Below are 15,712 nucleotides of genomic sequence, written 5' to 3'. Positions count from 1 at the left end.
TTCACGCAAACGCCCCGCCCCTCTGTTCATGGCCCCGCCCCTCTGGTAAGTCTTAGAACCCATCGTGGCCCGCGAGTCAAAGAGCTGGATGTCGATGATTTATGTATGAAGGACTTTCAACGGAAACAAGACCGCAAGGGCTTTTTAGAAATGCTCCTCTTAGACAGGATGTTTGACTGTACTTGTACTGTAATACATGCTACTGTGTGACTGTACTTGTACTGTAATACATGCTACTGTGTGACTGTACTTGTACCCTAACATTCTACTGTGTGACTGTACTTGTACCCTAACATTCTACTGTGTGACTGTACTTGTACCCTAACATCCTATCTAATAAATATATTCATTGCACCGGGTGTCGTTTCGTGCTGGTTCCTACGAGCGCCCCTCGTTCCTGCTGCAGCGGATGAAGCAGCGCCCCCGTGTGGCAGCAGGGTCCGATCAGTCTTTATTTGATGACACAGCAGAATCACAAGCACCACCACCGGCCTCCACCCCGCCTCCACCCGGCCTCCACCCGGCCCAGACGAGCCGTTACTCAGAAGCACTGCCCAATCCCTCCTGAGGAGTGACTGGCAGCTCCTAACCGGTCCCTCGTGGGCTTTCAGGATCAGAACAATCAAACAACCTCCAGACTTCCTCTGAACCTACTCGGACAGAGGCCGTGCACGCGCCGGCCGGACCCGCCGGCTGGACCCACCGGCCGGACCCGCCGGTCAGCCCATGTTGTGGCGGTTTCCGTAGCCTCGGCGATGAGTGTCCTTCCAGTCATCCCAGCCTCTCGCTTTCTGCAGGGACTCTTCGGTTTCCTCTTTTTCCTCCTCTTGCCCCTCCTGTGCATCGGCGCCCTCCCCCGCGGTCCCTGGGACCCCCTGGTCGGGCAGGACCCCGCGTTTCCTGTGCTGATCGTACCAGTCATCCACCGTCATGGTGGGAAGGCTCGGATAACCGGCCCCGAACACCTGGGCCTGAGGAGAGAGCAAACGGGTTCGGTCACTCGCTGCTGCATCATGGGGGGGGGGGGGGGGGGCGCATGCCTGGGGGGAGCTCAGACGGCGTTACTGAAGGCATTGGTTCCTTAAGGAGGGGGACCAAGCCAGGAGGACTCATTATGCACGCTGGTGTAAAAGTAAAAGGTCTCGTCTCTCCCGTCAGTGAAGTAATGGGTAACTTCCCGTCCTAGTTACTTTACCGTGCATGAAGTACTCACGTAGTATTCTAGTATTACTCATCAGTGAGCGTCTCCCCGTCCTAGTTACTTCACCGTGCATGAAGTACTCATGTAGTATTCTAGTATTACCCATCAGTGAGCGTCTCCCCGTCCTAGTTACTTCACCGTGCATGAAGTACTCATGCAGTATTCTAGTATTACCCATCAGTGAGCGTCTCCCCGTCCTAGTTACTTCACCGTGCATGAAGTACTCATGTAGTATTCTAGTATTACCCATCAGCGAGTGTCTCCCCGTCCTAGTTACTTTACCGGGCATGAAGTACTCATGTAGTATTCTGGTATTACCCGTCAGTGAGCGTCTCCCCGTCCTAGTTACTTCACCGTGCATGAAGTACTCATGCAGTATTCTAGTATTACCCGTCAGTGAGGGTCTCCCCCCTCCACATGGAGTCAGCCGTTCTGCCTCACCTGCACCTGGTCCTTGGTGAGGACGAAGGGTTTGAAGGCCGGCCTGCCGGGCGGCTCCGGCTGCAGGGCGCCTCCTGGTTTGGGAGCATCCATCTTGTCGAGGATCTCCACCTCCTGCTCGATGCTCTCTACTTCCTCCAGAGACAGAGCGATCCACCTCTTGACATTCAGAAGGTAGAAATCTCTGCAGACCTCGTCGTCGGCTTGACCGCCGTCCACCGCTCGCTTTACATCCGACAGCCTGCGTTCCAGCTCCTTCTTCTGACGGAAGCGCTCGATCTTAGCTTGTCTCTTTGCAGCCAAGGACACCAGGTCGGACGAGGCGGGCTGAAAACAAGGAGCGCACTTTGACCCGTTCCTGCATCGGTTGGGTTCCAAACTAAAGATCGGCCGAGCGCTCCGTCGGGGTTTATGTTTAGTCAAATCCGCATTGGGATAACATGGGACACATTGGCCGTCGCCTTGGCAACCGTGTAAAAAATGCAGCATGGGTGTCACTGACTTTCACGACCGGCACGTGTGTGAGAATGTAGAGGGCAAATTTGGGGTGTTTCCGTGGTAATATACATCATACGTCATTTTTATATCATTGGAGGTTTTTCGGCCGCATTAGAATAACATGGGGAATTTTGGCCATCGCCATGGAAACGACAAAAATAACATTTGGATCCAATTTGCTTTTTTGATCGGGATTTAAGTCATTTCTGTAAAAACTAATTTTTGGATTGCCTGTACAATTGTTTTTCTCGTCCTGCAGGGGGCGCTGTGAGGCCCATTGTCAAAGTTGAACTTTCAAGGTGTCCAGGTAGGAAGGGTCAATAAGATGAATGAGAGTCGATGACCTGGAACAGGATGGACGAATGGACGACCTGCTGATAACAGGCTTGAAGGAGACCGGAGCTGGTGAGGAAAACAAACAAGCCCCTCCCTCAATCCCTCAGGTGAGAATCAACCAATCAGATTACTGAAAACAAACAAACCCCTCCCTCAATCCCTCAGGTGAGAATCAACCAATCAGATTACTGAAAACAAACAAACCCCTCCCTCAATCCCTCGGGTGAGAATCAACCAATCAGATTACTGAAAACAAACAAACCCCTCCCTCAATCCCTCAGGTGAGAATCAACCAATCAGATTACTGAAAACAAACAAACCCCTCCCTCAATCCCTCGGGTGAGAATCAACCAATCAGATTACTGAAAACAAACAGACCCCTCCCTCAATCCCTCAGGTGAGAATCAACCAATCAGATTACTGAAAACAAACAGACCCCTCCCTCAATCCCTCAGGCGAGAATCAACCAATCAGATTACTGAAACCAAACAAACCCCTCCCTCAATCCCTCAGGTGAGAATCAACCAATCAGATTACTGAAAACAAACAGACCCCTCCCTCAATCCCTCAGGCGAGAATCAACCAATCAGATTACTGAAAACAAACAAACCCCTCCCTCAATCCCTCAGGCGAGAATCAACCAATCAGATTACTGAAAACAAACAAGCCCCTCCCTCAATCCCTCAGGTGAGAATCAACCAATCAGATTACTGAAAACAAACAAACCCCTCCCTCAATCCCTCAGGTGAGAATCAACCAATCAGATTACTGAAAACAAACAAACCCCTCCCTCAATCCCTCAGGTGAGAATCAACCAATCAGATTACTGAAAACAAACAAACCCCTCCCTCAATCCCTCAGGTGAGAATCAACCAATCAGATTACTGAAAACAAACAAACCCCTCCCTCAATCCCTCAGGTGAGAATCAACCAATCAGATTACTGAAAACAAACAAACCCCTCCCTCAATCCCTCAGGTGAGAATCAACCAATCAGATTACTGAAAACAAACAAACCCCTCCCTCAATCCCTCGGGTGAGAATCAACCAATCAGATTACTGAAAACAAACAGACCCCTCCCTCAATCCCTCAGGTGAGAATCAACCAATCAGATTACTGAAAACAAACAGACCCCTCCCTCAATCCCTCAGGCGAGAATCAACCAATCAGATTACTGAAACCAAACAAACCCCTCCCTCAATCCCTCAGGTGAGAATCAACCAATCAGATTACTGAAAACAAACAGACCCCTCCCTCAATCCCTCAGGCGAGAATCAACCAATCAGATTACTGAAAACAAACAAACCCCTCCCTCAATCCCTCAGGCGAGAATCAACCAATCAGATTACTGAAAACAAACAAGCCCCTCCCTCAATCCCTCAGGTGAGAATCAACCAATCAGATTACTGAAAACAAACAAACCCCTCCCTCAATCCCTCAGGTGAGAATCAACCAATCAGATTACTGAAAACAAACAAACCCCTCCCTCAATCCCTCAGGTGAGAATCAACCAATCAGATTACTGAAAACAAACAAACCCCTCCCTCAATCCCTCAGGTGAGAATCAACCAATCAGATTACTGAAAACAAACAAACCCCTCCCTCAATCCCTCAGGTGAGAATCAACCAATCAGATTACTGAAAACAAACAAACCCCTCCCTCAATCCCTCAGGTGAGAATCAACCAATCAGATTACTGAAAACAAACAAACCCCTCCCTCAATCCCTCAGGCGAGAATCAACCAATCAGATTACTGAACGTTCTCCACTTCACCCTGTCCTTTGCATCGTCCTCTCTCACTACGTCCATGTCTCTTCTCCTGGGTCGTCCTCTAGCCCTGTTCCCTGGCAGTTCCATCCTCAGCATCCTTCTACCGATATAGTCCCTGTCTCTCCTCTGGACATGTCCAAACCATCAAAGTCTGGTCTCTCTGACCTCGTCTCCAAAACGTCTAACCTTCACTGTCCCTCTTAGTGTCTCATTTCTAATCCTGTCCAACCTCTCTATCTTTTCCCGTCATCGTCTCTCCTCTTCCATTCCCTCTTCTCTGGCTGTTGGTGGACCCGTCTTCCTCCTCCTCCTCCTCCTCTTCCTCGTCTCTGTCCCACAGTAATCCAGTGTCCAGCAGCGTCCCGTGGGTTAACGATGCTGCTGGCGGGCCTTGACCGATCCGATCCGATCCCCCCCCCCAGTAGAACGGTTCTGTGACCGGCTCACTTTTAACGTGACGTTTCCACGGACACGGAGGAACCCGTTACGTTTCAAGCGAACGCGTTACCCGCGCACTGCCGACCCGACCCGGTACCGGTACCGGGCCGGGGCTGAGCCGAACGCTTACCGTTGCTGTCGGTCCTCCCCCCCGCGACGCCCCGTCGGCCCCTTCCCGGGACGTCGGCAGCTCAAACTGCGCTAACTTGTACTCCTTGCATCGCCTGAGGAAGTCCATGAAGTAGGCCCGGGCCGTCCGGACCAGCTCCAGCCGGCCGGCCCGCCCGGCCCGGCCGGCCCGCTTCAGGGTGAGGCCGCCGAGCAGCGCCGGCAGCAGCAGGTACTTCAGGTCCGCCGTGGCGACCTCCTCCAGCTCCTCGTTGCTGCTGAACAGGTCGAGCTGAGCGACCATTCCGGACGCCTCCTCCAGCATCCTCAGGCCGCGCCGCACGCGCGCCTGCACGCCGGCCGAGGCCAGCGGCTCGTGGGTGCTGTCCAGCTCCTCGAACGTCCTCCAGCCCCGGTCCAGCAGGTCGGACACCTTCAGGGGCTCCGCGTCCGGGTCGGACGCGTGTCCCGCGTCCGCATCGCGCTCTAACGCCGCCATGTTGTGTTGTGTTGTTCTCCGGGCGCTTCTTCTTCTCCTCTTTCTAATGCAGGGTTCTGATTCTTCTTCGTTCTCAAACTGCGGGGAACGCCCCCATGAGGGGGCGGGGCGAACAGCAGGCCACTGGAATGGCCAGTCCTTTTGCAGGCGGAACCCGAGGTCCGGGTCACCCGGACTTGTTTTAGCGACGCACCACACCAAGAATGATGGAGACGTTTCTGACAGGAGCAAAAAGAAAAGTCCGCCATGTTCCTGAAACTAACGACTAGAAAGACAGTCAGAGACTGCAGACTCCGCCTCCAATAGACTATTGGATCTTGTGAGACAGTAAACAGGGCTTCCGGATCAGAGGGGCCAAACCTGCTCTAGCTTGCTGCTCCGGAACAGGACAAGATACAACTACAACTGTAACATATATGAAACTAGAATGGACTATGAGTGTTCACACCAAATCTGAAGCCTCTAGCTCCAAAATTGAGGTCGGGATGGACTCCTGAAAGATGCCGATTTTAGAACGTAAATTAGCTCTCAGATCCGGATTGTGATCCGGATCCGGACGAAATTAGTCCTGGTAATAGACCTTTAAGGAGTACTTATGTGTGATTTTTTTCAGATCCGTACCGCCATGCGTTTTGAAGAAATTAAGAAAAATGTCAAAAAAGTTGCCCTGCCTCGCAATGTTAAAGAATCCTTTAAAAAATTCTAGAATCTGGATCCAGATCCGGATCAACGCCATTCTCGGGGAGGACCGAGCCACAGACAGAACCTTGCTTGTGTAAAAATTCCAAGTCGATTGGGTTACTCGTTTCTCAGTTATGCGCTCGGACAGACAGACAGACAAACGGACAAACGGACCCAATTGCAATACCCTCTTCCAAGCCGAAGTGAACAACGATTCACGACACGGTCCCGTGTCTGTCCGGGGGGGGGGGGGACACTCCACCTCCACCTCCGTCTCTCCGCCCAAGCCGTTCACCTGAGCTGTAATCTGTTGCCACTCGTTTGTAGTCCAGCTATGATTCGGGCTGGAACTGAAAGAACACACGACACAAAGGCAGTCGGGGCTTTTAATGACAGGAAGTCATCTCAGACGGAACATTCCGTCCCGCCTTCCGTCTGAAAAGCGTTTTCATGAGCGAATGTGCCTGAGAACCCACACCGACGTAGAAACCGGAACCGAACCCGAACCCACCCGGCAGTGGTGGAAGAACAAAGACGTCCAACACAGAAGGCGAGAAGAAAGCCCCCCCCCCCCCCCCCCACACGCCCAACAGCATCCCCGCAACACCAAGAGAGGTGATGGGCATTTTCAAAAGGAGCACGCCCCCCCCCCAGCTGAGGGGTGAGCAGAGGTAAAGCTGCCCCCCCCCCAGTTAATTCTACAGCGAGAACTGGAATAAGACTAACTGTTAGGTATTTAGAGGCTAAGATGTCGCGACATCGTCCTGAAAATGGCGGCTTCAGTCTTCAACAAGCAGCTCGTCGTTCGGATCGGTGAAACCCGACACCACCAGATGATCCGGGCTATAAAAATGAGCCGGATCAAACTTTTAGACCGTTCTGTCTCCAGCCCCCCCCTCATCTTTATGATGTCATATCCTTTGATATAACATGACATAATATAATACAGTACATTAAAAAAACACACAGAATCATTGAAAAATCAAGACACGGACAGATTTCCAGACTCAACTATTCAAAATTACAAATCCTGATCGATTCGTCAAAACTTGCTGAGTCATTGTGAAGGAAGGCACAGTGTTGATGGCCAGATGAGTGGGATCCTTCCCATGGAGAGCCCCCCCCCCCCCCCGCTTGGCCTGGAGTTCATACGAGTGATGAAAGCAGAGGATGCTGGGAAACTAGCTCATCAGGAAGCTGAAACAGACACAACCAATCAGAAAGGAGCCTTCGTCCCGGGCTCGGCGGGCTCGGTGTCGGGTTACCTGTACGGGTATCCGTGGTATTTTGCTCTGAAGATGGACAACAGCCAGCTGAAGAACAGGATCACCAGACCGATGCCTGCAACGCACACAACTGACACACACGAGCACGGCGTCACCACAAGATGACCGTTTACAGATACTAGTACAACAAACGGAGTATCAGACTACTCTCCCCCACACAACTGACACGCACGAGCACGGCGTCACCACAAGATGACCGTTTACAGATACTAGTACAACAAACGGAGTATCAGACTACTCTCCCCGCTAGTCCGGGTGAGAGTCCAGAGCCACGCAGCGGTTCTGGTCCGTTCCCTTCATGTCCGTCAGATCTTTGCTCGTCTGCTCTGATCAGGACCCTCTTGAAAACGAGACGTTTCATCTCAGGGGCTTTTATCCTTTCAAATAATAAATACATTTGAGTTGATTGATTCTTGAATCCATAAATGGGTTTCACTGTTAAAATGTAATATTTGTTCCCGACCTCGTTCTGGATCCGATCCAGATGAAATTCGGTGGAGAGACCCCCCCACCCCCCCCCCCCGACTGTGCCAAATCCCATAATCAATAATCAACCAAGATACTGAGGAAACCATGTTGAAGCTCCGTCGACTGTAATGTAAACAAACATTTTAGAGTGATCCAGAATTCTGGATCACTTTAAAATGTTAACTGTTCCTGGAAATGAGGGACGCTGTCCTGCAGCATCTGTTTGAGACAGAAATGAGGGACGCTGTCCTGCAGCATCCGTTTGAGACAGAAATGAGGGACGCTGTCCTGCATCATCCGTTTGAGACAGAAATGAAGGACGCTGTCCTGCAGCATCCGTTTGAGACAGAAATGAGGGACGCTGTCCTGCATCATCCGTTTGAGACAGAAATGAGGGACGCTGTCCTGCATCATCCGTTTGAGACAGAAATGAGGGACGCTGTCCTGCAGCATCCGTTTGAGACAGAAATGAGGGACGCTGTCCTGCATCATCCGTTTGAGACAGAAATGAGGGACGCTGTCCTGCAGCATCCGTTTGAGACAGAAATGAGGGACGCTGTCCTGCATCATCTGTTTGAGACAGAAATGAGGGACGCTGTCCTGCAGCATCTGTTTGAGACAGAAATGAGGGACGCTGTCCTGCAGCATCCGTTTGAGACAGAAATGAGGGACGCTGTCCTGCATCATCCGTTTGAGACAGAAATGAGGGACGCTGTCCTGCAGCATCCGTTTGAGACAGAAATGAGGGACGCTGTCCTGCATCATCCGTTTGAGACAGAAATGAGGGACGCTGTCCTGCATCATCCGTTTGAGACAGAAATGAGGGACGCTGTCCTGCAGCATCCGTTTGAGACAGAAATGAGGGACGCTGTCCTGCATCATCCGTTTGAGACAGAAATGAGGGACGCTGTCCTGCAGCATCCGTTTGAGACAGAAATGAGGGACGCTGTCCTGCATCATCTGTTTGAGACAGAAATGAGGGACGCTGTCCTGCAGCATCTGTTTGAGACAGACATGAGGGACGCTGTCCTGCAGCATCTGTTTGAGACAGACATGAGGGACGCTGTCCTGCAGCATCTGTTGGAGACAGAAATGAGGGACGCTGTCCTGCAGCAGATATTTCATATACGTGCTGGAGAACTGCGTTAACTTTTAGAAAGAGGGTAGAATATGGGACTTTTAAAACTTGCAGCGAGTTGCTCCACTGAATTAGCAAAATAGGAGTTTAATTATTAATTTTCTATTTCCAAAGTATTACTACTAGTTCCATGAATATTCAGTTTTGTTTTTATTGTGTTTAGTCTTTGGAGAGAATGAGATTTAAAAAACAAAGACAGTAAACGAACCTTGAAGACGAAACGCGTGGAATACTCAGAATTACCTGCCGACGGTGTGAGTGTGTGTCTGTGTGCGTGTCTGTCCGTGTGCGTGTCTGTCCGTGTGCGTGTCTGTGTCCGTGTGCGTGTCTGTGTCCGTGTGCGTGCCTGTGTCCGTGTGCGTGCCTGTGTCTGTGTGCGTGTCTGTCTGTGTGCGTGTCTGTCTGTGTGCGTGTGTGTGAGTGCGTCTGTGTGAGTGCGTCTGTGCGAGTGCGTCTGTGCGAGTGCGTCTGTGCGAGTGCGTCTGTGTGTGTGTCTGTGTGTGTGTGTGCGTGTGCGTTACGTACTCTTCCTCTTGCCGATCTCCATGTCAGACGTAGCAGCTTCACAGAGCAGCACCATCCCCACGGTGATGGCGCCATCTGATGGTCGGGGTCAAGGTTGAGACAACAAGCAGACGGAAGCTCCATCCAACGGAACAGCTCGGCCTCCCGGGCGCCACATTGAGACGGGGGGGGGGACGGGGGGGGACGGGTGCACAGGACGTCCCGTGGAGCAGCACTGAAACTCGATGGAGCTGCTCTCTAGACTCTCTGCTGAAGCTGAAGGATACTGAAGAGCAGGACGATGTGAGTCTCTGCCACGAACTGGGCCTGACTGCTGCCATGGATGTAGCTCTGCAAGTAGTCAAGTACTCTGATTACACGCGGTCGAGTACTCTGATTACACGCAGTCAAGTACTCTGATTACACGCAGTCAAGTACTCTGAATACACGCAGTCAAGTACTCTGATTACACGCAAGCACACAGTCAAGTACTCTGATTACACGCGGTCAAGTACCCTGATTACACGCAGTCAAGTACTCTGATTACACGCGGTCAAGTACCCTGATTACACGCGGTCAAGTACCCTGATTACACGCGGTCAAGTACCCTGATTACACGCGGTCAAGTACCCTGATTACACGCGGTCAAGTACCCTGATTACACGCGGTCAAGTACCCTGATTACACGCGGTCAAGTACCCTGATTACACGCGGTCAAGTACCCTGATTACACGCGGTCAAGTACCCTGATTACACGCGGTCAAGTACCCTGATTACACGCAGTCAAGTACCCTGATTACACGCGGTCAAGTACCCTGATTACACGCGGTCAAGTACCCTGATTACACGCGGCCAAGTACTCTGATTACACGCGGTCAAGTACCCTGATTACACGCGGTCAAGTACCCTGATTACACGCAGTCAAGTACCCTGATTACACGCGGTCAAGTACCCTGATTACACGCGGTCAAGTACCCTGATTACACGCGGTCAAGTACTCTGATTACACGCGGTCAAGTACCCTGATTACACGCAGTCAAGTACTCTGATTACACGCGGTCAAGTACCCTGATTACACGCGGTCAAGTACCCTGATTACACGCAGTCAAGTACCCTGATTACACGCGGTCAAGTACCCTGATTACACGCAGTCAAGTACCCTGATTACACGCGGTCAAGTACTCTGATTACACGCGGTCAAGTACCCTGATTACACGCGGTCGAGTACCCTGATTACACGCGGTCAAGTACCCTGATTACACGCAGTCAAGTACCCTGATTACACGCAGTCAAGTACCCTGATTACACGCAGTCAAGTACTCTGATTACACGCAAGCACACACAGTCAAGTACTCTGAATACACGCAAGCACACACAGTCAAGTACTCTGATTACATTGCTTTACATGGTTCACTGAAACATGAGAACAAGCAACGCAGTAGAAATATCTGCTGAACATACCCAAGTAGGATTTCTGGTATTTCAGCTGAACTCATTTGTCCTGACTTCAACACACTGAGCTTGAGTTCTTTACTCCTCCCACTCAAGCCGGTGGTCATCATACACCTCAGAGTCGTAGCACCAGGTTTCTATCTGCATGCACCTCAGAGTCATAGCACCAGGTTTCCGTCTGCATACACCTCAGTCATAGCACCAGGTTTCCGTCTGCATACACCTCAGTCATAGCACCAGGTTTCCGCCTGCATACACCTCAGAGTCATAGCACCAGGTTTCCGCCTGCATACACCTCAGAGTCATAGCGCCAGGCTTCCGTCTGCATACACCTCAGAGTCATAGCACCAGGTTTCCGTCTGCATACACCTCAGAGTCATAGCACCAGGTTTCTATCTGCATACACCTCAGAGTCATAGCACCAGGTTTCTATCTGCACACACCTCAGAGTCATAGCACCAGGTTTCCGTCTGCATACACCTCAGTCATAGCACCAGGTTTCCGTCTGCATACACCTCAGAGTCATAGCACCAGGTTTCCGTCTGCATACACCTCAGAGTCATAGCACCAGGTTTCCGTCTGCACACACCTCAGAGTGTGCTTTTTCACGTCCTTCTGCTTGATCAAGCTCCTCGTCTCTGACAGTCGGGCTTACCACTTGTCCAGTGCTGGGGTTCTTGTGTGCATACGGGGGTCCTCTGATGTGGTTCCACATCTGGCCCGAAGTCATGATCAGCGCAAAGCACTGAAACAGAGAGGATGACACCACAAAGATCAGGATATATTTACATGAAAAAACAAATTCTCTGCATTTAGGATTTCAATCGATATTGAGCCTCAACATTAATTGTGATTAAAATATGTCGGCCTTTCTGGTGCTACAGACAAATAATCACATCTCAAAAATAAAGCTTTCAACGCGTGTTGGATAAGTTCAGGATTGGGAATTCTTATCATCTCCAATGGTCTGCTTTGACCTTCACCGTTTCCCGTCAGTCAGTGATGCTGCCGACGATCCGTCCGACCAATCAGAGGTCAGCAACACCTCCACGATCACTTCTGATATCTGATATCGCCTCGGCTTGCTTTGAACCTCGGCCGTTAGTCTACTCTTGAACACAGATGGTGTCTGTCTCACGAACCAATCAGGGAGCTGATTCCATAATAAAAGGAGCCTGATAACTGGAAGCTCCGCCCCCCTGTCTGCTCTTGAAAGTTGTCACCAATAGCAGGCCAGCATTTTGGAACCGCAGGGTCCTAGTGGGGGGATATGGGATAATCATCTCTGCAAGGTGAGGAGGGTGTTTGGGGGGGGCTCTTTTGTTGTTCCTGTTGTAGGGAAAACTTCCATGTACTCGTTTGTTCACGTGCGTGCGTGCGTGTGTGTGTGTGTGTGTGTGTGTGTGCGTGCGTCCATACCAGTCCAGAGAAGGCCCAGACATTCTTGTTGAAGAGAAACTCCAGGTTGTTCCTCCGTAGATACGCCAGGCCTCCGATCACCGCCAGCAGGAAGCCCAGCAGCAGCGGCCCGGCGTAGTTCGGAGGGCGAATGACACGAATCTAGAAACGGGCGAGACCAGCAATCAGGGAGACGGCTCGGGTCCAGCAGGCCTGAAGACGGACTCCTCCCTCCGTCCTCACCTGCACATCGGTCCGGTCGGCCACCCATCTGGCCAGCTGCTCGGCTGCGAAGCCTCTGACCTGCAGCTCGTAGCTGTCAGACCTGCGGGGCTTCCCTCGGGGGGGGAAGTGCAGGAAGGTCGGCGCGGAATTCATGTTGAGCTGCGACACGGGGACACGATGGGGGACACGATGGGGGACACGGGTGAACGGAGACGCTCTAAACATGCCGTTTCGTCCCAGTCAGACGTCCGTCCTCGTCGTCTGATGCAGAGTCTCCGGTGGGCGGCGTCATATTTAGCCCGCCCCCCCCTCGAGGGACAGCTGGGGGACAGCCGGGGGACACACTCACCCACCGGTGGGGGGCTGCTGCCCAGCCCTGCCTCCGTGCGAGCGGAGTTGGGATGGATTAGCATTAACGGTTATCCATCGGGCCTCAGACGTATCCTGCAGCAGGAAAGCGGCCCAAAGGGGGGTTCTGGCTCTGATCAGAGTCTAATGAGGATTAGAGGCGCGAGGCGGCCCCCCCCCAGCCACAGCAGGAGTCTGGAACAGCCCGGCAGGAGTCCGGAACAGCCCGGCAGGAGTCCGGAACAGCCCGGCAGGGTTCCCTCAAATCCCGAAGGCTGGTCACACCAAATATTGATTGGATTTACTTTGTAGATCAATAAATGACTGTTCACACCTGCTGAAAGCCTTTGTAGTGTGTGTGTGTGTGTGTGTGTGTGTGTGCGTGTGTGTGTGCGTGTGCGTGTGCAGCTGATAGTTCTCTGCACACTTGACAAAAGGACGCGACACTAACGCAAGCCAAACCGCTTACGACCGAGCGCGCTCCCAGTCAGGACCCCGACTCGTCCGTCACACGATTGGACGGCCCGGCGTCTCAACGATCGGACGAAGGACGACGGCCCCGGAGACGCAGAAACAAGAAGCCGTCTCACCATCTGAAAGACGTCGGAGCCCTCGTCGAAGTCCACAGACGCAAAGAAGACTTTGTTGGTAAAGGCAGAGGAGTAGCGCCAGGAGTTAGCCAGGACCTGGAACTCCTCGTCAGCCTGCCTGGAACGAGACGTTCAGATAAGGACCCCCTCCTCGCCGGTTCTGGTTCTGGTTCTGGTTCCGGTTCTTACTTGCAGACTCCACACTGCCTCTGCGGCTGCAGCGCCGTGAACATGACCACCACCGAGTAGTTCCTGGGCGGGGCCTTGACGAAGCGGTGAAACTTCTCTGCGTTCAGCCTGATGACCGAGCGCTTGGCGGTCCAGTCCATCATCTGGGTTAGCTTCTCCGACATCAGCGTCTGCACGGGACACGCAGGAGACACGGGAGACACGCAGGAGACACGGGACACACAGGAGACACGGGACACGCAGGAGACACGGGAGACACACAGGAGACGCGGGAGACACACAGGAGACGCGGGAGACACACAGGAGACGCGGGAGACACACAGGAGACGCGGGAGACACACAGGAGACACGGGACACACAGGAGACACGGGACACACAGGAGACACGGGACACACAGGAGACACGCAGGAGACACGGGACACGCAGGAGACACGGGACACGCAGGAGACACGAGACACGCAGGAGACACGCAGGAGACACGGGACACACAGGAGACACGCAGGAGACAAGCAGGAGACACGCAGGAGACACGGGACACACAGGAGACACGCAGGAGACACAGGACACGCAGGAGACACGGGACACGCAGGAGACACAGGACACGCAGGAGACACGGGACACACAGGAGACACAGGACACGCAGGAGACACGGGACACACAGGAGACACGCAGGAGACACGCAGGAGACACAGGACACGCAGGAGACACGGGACACGCAGGAGACACGGGACACGCAGGAGACACGAGACACGCAGGAGACACGCAGGAGACACGGGACACACAGGAGACACGCAGGAGACAAGCAGGAGACACGCAGGAGACACGGGACACACAGGAGACACGCAGGAGACACGCAGGAGACACGCAGGAGACACAGGACACGCAGGAGACACGGGACACGCAGGAGACACAGGACACGCAGGAGACACGGGACACACAGGACACGCAGGAGACACGGGACACACAGGAGACACGCAGGAGACACGCAGGAGACACAGGACACGCAGGAGACACGGGACACGCAGGAGACACAGGACACGCAGGAGACACGGGAGACATCCAAACACCGGCGTCACTTGGACATTCAAAGACTCGTTTCTTTGCTTTAATTCGAGATTTGCTGGTTTACATGCAGAAAATGTACCTTTAAAATTCACAACTAAAAAAAATCAAGCTTTATCAAATATATTCATGGGAAGAGTCTTCAGAAACAAACATGCGTTTAATCCTTTTTTATAAACGTTTTGACGTCATAGTGACGTATGCCGCCGCGGTGACGACACTCATCGCCGCAGATTAGCCACGTAGCATTAGCTTGGAGAATGGACGACGAGAAACTTCCTGAACACGTCGCCAACTCGGGAGAAGTTTCTCCGCGGGGCGAAGCTCACCTCCTTCTTGCCCTGCGCGGACGCGGAGTGATCGTAGAAGAAAAAGAGGGCCGAGAGGCAGAAGCAAAGTCTCCCCAACATCCTGTCCGCCTGTCCGCTTCCGATTGGGCTCCTCTTCCTCTTCTTCGTGAGTTTTATCGGTGGCTGGCCACCTTTATGAAGGGCACTACCGCCACCTTCTGGTCGGGATCGGGTCAGTTGGTCTCTCCAGGGCCGGACCGGGACTGGAGCTGCGAGGTTCGGTTTGTTCCCCGGTGGTCGTCGGTAACAATCGGCGCACAGACCGATGGAGGAGGCGCCATGTTCGTCAAATCAAAATGAATTTGTTCAGTTACCTTCTCAGTCACTAAAGCTCAAGAGACCGAGATCCTGGTGTTTCATTTGGTGATTTAAATTGGGCCTGGCTCTCTTGGTACTCAGAATGTTTGAAAGTACTCTGTTACTCTTTAAACCAGGGGTCCCCAAACTATGGCCCGGCCCCCTGAACAATACCGGAGACCAAAAAAAAAATTGTTTTCTTCTTTTTCACATGCTGCCCCCGCCCATCAGCAGAATCAAATCCCTATCAGATACTAATGCTAGTTCAAAGCTTCCTCTTCCTGCCAATATTCAGGTTGACTCGGTTGAATTAAAGTACACAGCTGTTATTGTGAATCAGTTCATCAACACTTTATCAATGCAGGGTCAGCGTCTGACCCCACACCCTTCTGACCCATGGTCTTCATCCCCTGTAACTGAAACAGGAACCCA

At 52.4% G+C, this 15,712-nt stretch overlaps 2 protein-coding genes across 2 annotated transcripts; both read right to left on the bottom strand.

The window, feature by feature from the left end:
* Positions 1–53: 53 nt before the first annotated feature.
* On the bottom strand, positions 54–5,299 carry igbp1 (immunoglobulin (CD79A) binding protein 1). Its single transcript, XM_068740516.1, has 3 exons — positions 4,816–5,299; positions 1,643–1,969; positions 54–971 (listed from the first exon to the last, which is right to left on the bottom strand). The coding sequence occupies exons 1-3, from the start codon at positions 5,290–5,292 to the stop codon at positions 720–722; spliced, it is 1,056 nt and encodes a 351-aa protein (XP_068596617.1). The 5' UTR covers positions 5,293–5,299; the 3' UTR covers positions 54–719.
* Positions 5,300–6,634: 1,335 nt separating this feature from the next.
* Positions 6,635–15,082, bottom strand: LOC137894705 (magnesium transporter protein 1-like). Its single transcript, XM_068740157.1, has 10 exons — positions 14,963–15,082; positions 13,572–13,741; positions 13,383–13,500; positions 12,463–12,603; positions 12,241–12,381; positions 11,477–11,566; positions 9,657–9,720; positions 9,391–9,465; positions 7,239–7,329; positions 6,635–7,170 (listed from the first exon to the last, which is right to left on the bottom strand). Exons 1-10 carry the CDS (start codon positions 15,041–15,043, stop codon positions 7,155–7,157), a joined length of 987 nt encoding a protein of 328 aa, XP_068596258.1. The 5' UTR covers positions 15,044–15,082; the 3' UTR covers positions 6,635–7,154.
* Between the last annotated feature and the right edge of the window lie 630 nt (positions 15,083–15,712).

Source organism: Brachionichthys hirsutus, chromosome 6 (genome assembly GCF_040956055.1).
Source record: "Brachionichthys hirsutus isolate HB-005 chromosome 6, CSIRO-AGI_Bhir_v1, whole genome shotgun sequence".
Lineage (NCBI taxonomy): Eukaryota > Metazoa > Chordata > Actinopteri > Lophiiformes > Brachionichthyidae > Brachionichthys > Brachionichthys hirsutus.
This window is presented reverse-complemented; position numbering and strand designations above follow the sequence as displayed.